Source organism: Physcomitrium patens, chromosome 5, assembly GCF_059467195.1.
Source record: "Physcomitrium patens ecotype Gransden chromosome 5, ASM5946719v1, whole genome shotgun sequence".
NCBI lineage: Eukaryota > Viridiplantae > Streptophyta > Bryopsida > Funariales > Funariaceae > Physcomitrium > Physcomitrium patens.
The window spans coordinates 3231036-3237345 of record NC_143414.1 but is presented as its reverse complement, the minus strand read 5'-3'; the positions used below and the strand labels follow the sequence as shown (position 1 = coordinate 3237345).

The window sequence follows — 6310 nt, the reverse complement described above, 5'->3', positions numbered from 1 at the left end:
TTGTGAAAAAAATTTAATACATTAAATAATTATTTTAGCAATTTAATATAAAAAACTATAAGTCTATTAATAAAATAAGATTAATAAAACTTATTAATAAATAAGTAAAAGAAAATGTGCTATAAAAATTAATAACATATTTATTAATATAAAAAATTATAGCTATGAAAATTAATCTTATATTTGAAATTAGTACCATGTGCTAATATGTAATAAAATCAAAATAATATTATTAGATATTTTTAAAAACAATGAGAAAATATTTTAAAGTTATTTTGCATCTAAATTGCACTTTGGTAGACATTCCATGAACATAAAGTAGACTAACAACATTTTTTTAGTACAAAAAATTTACAAAAAATAATATTTATTTTGGATAATAGAACAATAGCATAGTTAAACAACAACAACAACAACAACAATCCACAAGTGTCTTATTTGTAGCAAAAACAATTACATGCATTGAAACAAATGTAAAAGAAAAACTATTTGGTTTCAACAATTGTTAGTTGATGCAAGACACAAATAAAACATTTAATGTTTCATAAAGGATAAATGACACCACAACAACAACAGTATACTTTACAATTCTATTACAACATCAAAATATTGAATACAAACTCAAATAAACAAAAAGCAGTATTTAGCTAGTACACCACATCGCCTGGTTGAATATGATAAGCGCCATTGTGTCACATCCTTGAGAGACATTAAGAATGTAACACTCTCAACACCATTAACCCAACTATTTTCAAACTTTTTCGGCACAAATTTTCGCAAATCTATGCACAACAGAGCTCGAACGACGACTACGATGACAATATCTTCGGAATCACGTCAAGACGAGCGTGAACACTAAAGATCTGATTTTTGTTTGTATAATTTTCGTGATCGATAACCTCATGATATACATTTTTCATGTTCGATCAGCCTGGGTGCCTTGGCAGATCCGACCTCGTACAATGTATATATATATATATATATATGTGGAATGCAAGCCCTTTATCTGAATCCTTTGTGTTGGATTACTGGGTGCCAGTTATTTCTCAGTTGCAGCTGTAGAGCTTGAACTAAACACTGTCCACTGCAGCTTCACTACTTCACGGGTTGTAAGCAAAAGCAAAGAGAACCACAACACTGTATCAGTTGGCGAGGTTAACTTGATTGTGGCGACCTGTTGTTGTTTTTTCTTATCTCACAGCTAACGTTTTCACTCTACGGATCGGTTTCTTGTACATGAGTCGATGTCCCGTGGATCGTCGTATAGTGCTCAATTGTACAGGGTTTTGTCGACATCTAAGCTTGCGGAAAGGGACGTTGATTTTAGTAACGATGACTAATCGATGATTGTAGCTTTCGAGATGGTTTGCTCATTCGATATACTGGTTAAGCTTGGCTTGTCGAATGTCACGCAATAGGAGACGTGCGAAGAAGGCAGTTTCTTCCGGATTGGCAACCCAGAGGATGGAGCACTGAGAGCGAGTGGCCAAGTCGTTGCCGCTCGCGGTGAAGCGGTCCCCGACGTGCAGGGTTTCGCAACATTTGGTACCGAGGTACTTCATGAGTGCCCTGAGGCCCACAGATTTGTTGCCGACATCTACGAAGACGTCGTTGCCCCCGTTGAAGGCGCAGAACGGAAGGCCGGATTGCATGAGCTGCATTTGGACGGTGAGCGTCATCTCCTCCAGCACCTCGTAAATGATGGGGTCCTTCGGCACCGCGCCCACGGCTCGAGGCTTGCGCACGATGTTGATCGGGACGCGCAGCCTCGAGGCCGCGGCTCTTAGAGCCTTTTCCGCGTTGTCCAGGAGATCTTTGATGTCCTCTTCCTTCCAAGCGAGCATGTCAGGCGATTGCCAGAGCTCGTCGTGGATAAATTCCAGCCTGTACTGCGCATTCACGCGCAGAAGGTAATTGCATTCACCCCCCATCACACGAAAAAATTTCGTCACGTAAGGTGGGAGTTGAAGCTCCTTGAAGGCGTCCAACAGTCCCGCCAACCGTTTCTCAAATTTAGCAGCGTCACCAGGGTAGCCTGCTGCAGTAACAATGGCAACCTGAACGCCCTCGCGCATCAGGTTGATGATGTGCCCGATCATCTTGTTGTCACCCTCGATATGGTGACCGTCAGCGTAAAGAGTCCCGTCAGCATCGAAGGTGATGAGCGACAGTTTCTCAGCTATGGCGTGCACTTGCGCCATGTTGATAACATGTCGAACCTCGGCGAAGTTCGGAGGAACGTATTTACGCCGAGAGAGGGATGCAAATTCGTCGTACTCACGGAGCGCTCGCACCAAAGGTAGAGGCGTATGAAACCGCGGTCCCAAGTTTGGAATGAGCCGGTTCAACGTGCTGCGGTTGGGGTCCGCCACATGTTCCCGCACCCACCGTTCCACCTTCTCCATTACCTGGTAGGGCGAATGCGTGCTGTGCATCGAGATGATGAACTCGATGAGTCCATCTTGCTCTTTGAGACGTCCCTTCCTTCGCAGAACGTGTGCGTCCGTCACACTGGAGGCGCGGAACAAGTGAGCTTCCTCGAGCGCTTCGGTGCTCAGCAGCATATCCCACCGGGGCATTCCGCCCTTGCTCACAATCTCCTGCTTTTGATCCAGCGACAGCTCCTGCTCCACAACCGACGTCTGAGCTGCTGTCTTAAAGCCATTGAAGGATGAATTCGACGAATGTCTTGAAGTTCTGGCAGCCTCCACCGGAAGCGCTTGCCCATGTTCACTTTCCTGCTTTGTGGCTACCTGAGACACCCAAGCAGACTCAGTTTTCTGCTCCACCACTGGCCGTGCCGCGATGCTCATGAGCTGGTCAAATCCATCTCCCTCGCGAACCACGTGAACCGCGGCATTGCCAATACGTCCATTCTGGGTGGCAACATCAGGAATCGTGAGTGTAGCGGACTCAGACATACCACTCGCTTCACCCCGAATCCTAGCACGGTAGCGGGCGGACGATCGCAGCGGCTGCGGAGCAGCAGCCACAACGAGCGAAGCGTCATCGCAAAACTTAAGCAAGGTTTTCTCCGCACCCAAACCCCTTGATAAACCTCCCACTTGCCTGGTGCCAGTGGCGAAAACTCCGGAGGGATGCAACAAGTACTGTGTTTGTGCCATTGCACCAACGACAGAACAGCAAGCTCTAACGATCACGAGCGAAGATCACAACCACTCCACAAATCTAACCTCCTATCACTCTAGTTAACTTAGTCCTTCAGAGGATGTACACTGCGAATAGGAGACACTGCTGCATGTCGGACATCACCACCCTCTACAGAAACGTTGTACCCCATTGACTCACTCTGACAACAATTGCTTGATCTCATACTCTTACGTCTAAGCTCTGGGAATCCTCAAGTGGCTCGTTCAGATGAAAGACATGGGCTTCCTGCATGCCAATGCGGCTTCCTATTATGAGAGTAGCGGGGATGCGCGGGGCTCTTTATCATTCCACTCCACCGAATTCCTGTCCGATGATTTCCCTTTCTCCAGATTACCACGCCACATCGGACCACTCCAACACGGTACTGAGGAATTGTCTGCTACGGCCAGGATGACGAACGTGGGTCTCGTGAGGGTGGCCAACTGAACGTTTGGATATTCGTCGCAGAGCGTCTAATCGCGGCTGAGTTCGTGACCATTCCCCATCTCTCACTTCACTGATTCCTCCCAGATGCTGCCGCGGTCGAGCGTGTCACTACTTGTGGGTGCAGCGGGAAGTTGACCTCCGACAGGCCAATCGATGAGCGTGGCACTTCGTCGGATGAGTCAAGGACGGACGTCGTCTTACAGTTCCAGAAAATTATTGTGCAAGAAAGCAAAACATATCTCTTCTTGGTCCGCACCCAATGGCTTTATACAAGCGCAGTTTACATCAACGTTGAGCAATCTCGGAGAGCAAGAATGAAAAGAAAATGCATGATCATCATTGTTCTTTCTCAATGATATCTTCCATTCGTCAAGATGCTTTCCTATATTACACTGGCATTGTTATTTAACCAATCGACAGGTATGGGTCCTTTCTCAACTCACATGTGCAATATTCTGACTCGTCCACATGTTTCACAATCTCACTTCAAAAATACACATTAATATACATTTATTTCCTTCAAACGCAGTGAATTTTTTTAAAAATAAATTACAAACCCTTTCACTGTTGACCGGAAATTGAGATAGCTCGACATTCGAGAACAAACTTCCACGAATGAAATAAATGGATTCTCTCAGTGGGATCGACGTAGGAAAATTCGAGATGAGCACGAGCCTATTAAAGAGCAAAGCTACCGCTTTGCATGACCCTCCGAAAGCAACAAGGATGAAATGTCACTGAAGACTATCGTACGAAACATGTGGGGCCCACTCATATGATCTTTTTGTTGTCTTCGAAGGGGAGTTGTGGTGCTTGGTCGTGGTCACTCGTCTCCCTTCATGAATCAGTTCACACTCCGCCGGAGCATCCCGGGGAAGCACTATGTCCAGCTTCCGTGGCAAATCTCAGAAGGCTTTTGACATCCAGAGGCGCAGATCTAAAAAGAAGAAGATGAAGAAGAAGTGTGGGTAGTTGAGTTTTAGCGTGATATTTTCTGTCTTGGGAAATCAAAAAAGAGCAGAGTAGTGAAACAATTCTGCTTAAATTAGTATGGTGGTCCAACTTTTGTTGTTATTAGCTGTAGTTGTGCGGGATTATGTAAAGATTATTGTGAACTTCTTGTCTCAAAAGTTAACTTCTTGATCTGCTGTTGTTAAAGAGTTGTGAATTCGTTTATGACTAGTTTAGCCACGCTATTTGGGTGTGAAGTATTTTTCAGTAAATCTGTGCTGGATAGTGGATGTTTCTATTTGTTTTGGAGTTATACGAATCATCCCTGTTGTAGGGATTGGACATTGTTGTGATGCTGATTTCATAACACTCCTCAAGTTTCGATGGTTAGGATTGTCACAAAAGGTGAACTCATATGCATTTTATTCTTATTTTATTCAGTTAGAAAAGGATCAATCTGATATTTCACCTTGATATTTATGAACGTCTTTCCGCTCGAACAGAAGGCTGGGAATGATTAGAATTGTCGACTGGTTGGATAAAGTTGCCGGAGACAGCCAGCTGACCCATTTGCTCACAGAACTTGTGCTGCTAAATAAAGCATAAACAAGAGAGTTGAGCTGCGGCAACCCAAACAGCTGAGGATTCTGCACAACCTGAAACCTGGATTCCTGTTCATGAAGTTTCGAATCGTCGAAGGTGCTTCTCAACATTCCAAGTTCCTGCTTATCATGAGGATGCACAGAGATTAGGATTGTCAATGTAACTCACCGTGAATCAAGCTTGGGTAATTCGCAACCGATTTGCGCGAACCCAGGTTCCAATTATAAACCACAGCTTCGCGGCTATACATCGCTGCAGCAACAGCTAAGGATGCTCGAAGAAATTCCGATCAGATACGGGGGCACGTGCTAACGCGACTTTCCAAGTCATGGCGGATGCGCGCCTATCTACAAAAAATCTGCTGGGGGAAGACAAGAGATGGAAAGATTCACTTGTTCGAAGGGATGGAAAATGGTAATAGGAATGTTATCTTGCATGCGTTCGAGGAAATGGGGGAATGATTCATGCAAAAATTGGTAAGACGACTTCCGCACCACCTCTATTGAGCCTGGAATGACCTGCATGGATTCGTATTCTTTCAGGGTTCCACAGATGATCTTGATCAGCAAGTTTGGCATTGGGATTCCGGACTTGATCAAACGATTCGAATGGAATGAAATTTGGTGGTGGTGGAGGAGGCTGCCGGGACTGAAAGAGTTGCATGCTCGTACAACCCCATGCAGCTTTGCAGCTAAAGCAGTAGGAAATCATCTAGTATCGAAACTCCACAAAAAAGAGAAAAGGAAAAAGAAAACCAATGCTCGATATCGTCAAACATAAGTTCGTCCAGTATTCTTCTTATCCTTGTCCTTCTCCACAAACTTACACGCCGAGCAGAAGTCATTATTCTAGTACAATCCATCGGAGGTTTATAAGTCTCTACGATTGACTGAAGTTCGAGGAATCATGGAGCTTTTAACCCATTTTGGTTTGTGGGTACTTTCCCGAATGATCTTTACAACGAGGCAGCAAAATATGATGTGAACAGTGCGTGAATGATGCAAAACTAATGCATTGAATGTGGATTGTGGTGAACGCCGAGGTCGGACATGGGGAGCGGCCGCGCTGAGATTTAGGGTTTTCTTCTGCATCAGAGTTTACAGTGGTTGTGATTTTTGCGGCAACAGAATAGCAGTATTAAAATCGTGTAACACAAAAT

The 6310-nt window shown here is 44.5% G+C and overlaps 1 protein-coding gene across 1 annotated transcript; it reads right to left on the bottom strand.

The window, feature by feature from the left end:
- Positions 1-578: 578 nt before the first annotated feature.
- LOC112282666 (IMP-specific 5'-nucleotidase 1) lies at positions 579-3817 on the bottom strand. Its single transcript, XM_024520587.3, has one exon. It carries the CDS (start codon positions 3123-3125, stop codon positions 1371-1373), a length of 1755 nt encoding a protein of 584 aa, XP_024376355.1. The 5' UTR covers positions 3126-3817; the 3' UTR covers positions 579-1370.
- Positions 3818-6310: the final 2493 nt, after the last annotated feature.

Coding starts and splice junctions, on each gene's coding strand:
- LOC112282666 (XM_024520587.3), bottom strand. CDS start 3,125: ATGGCACAAACACAGTACTTGTTGCATCCCTCCGGAGTTTTCGCCACT.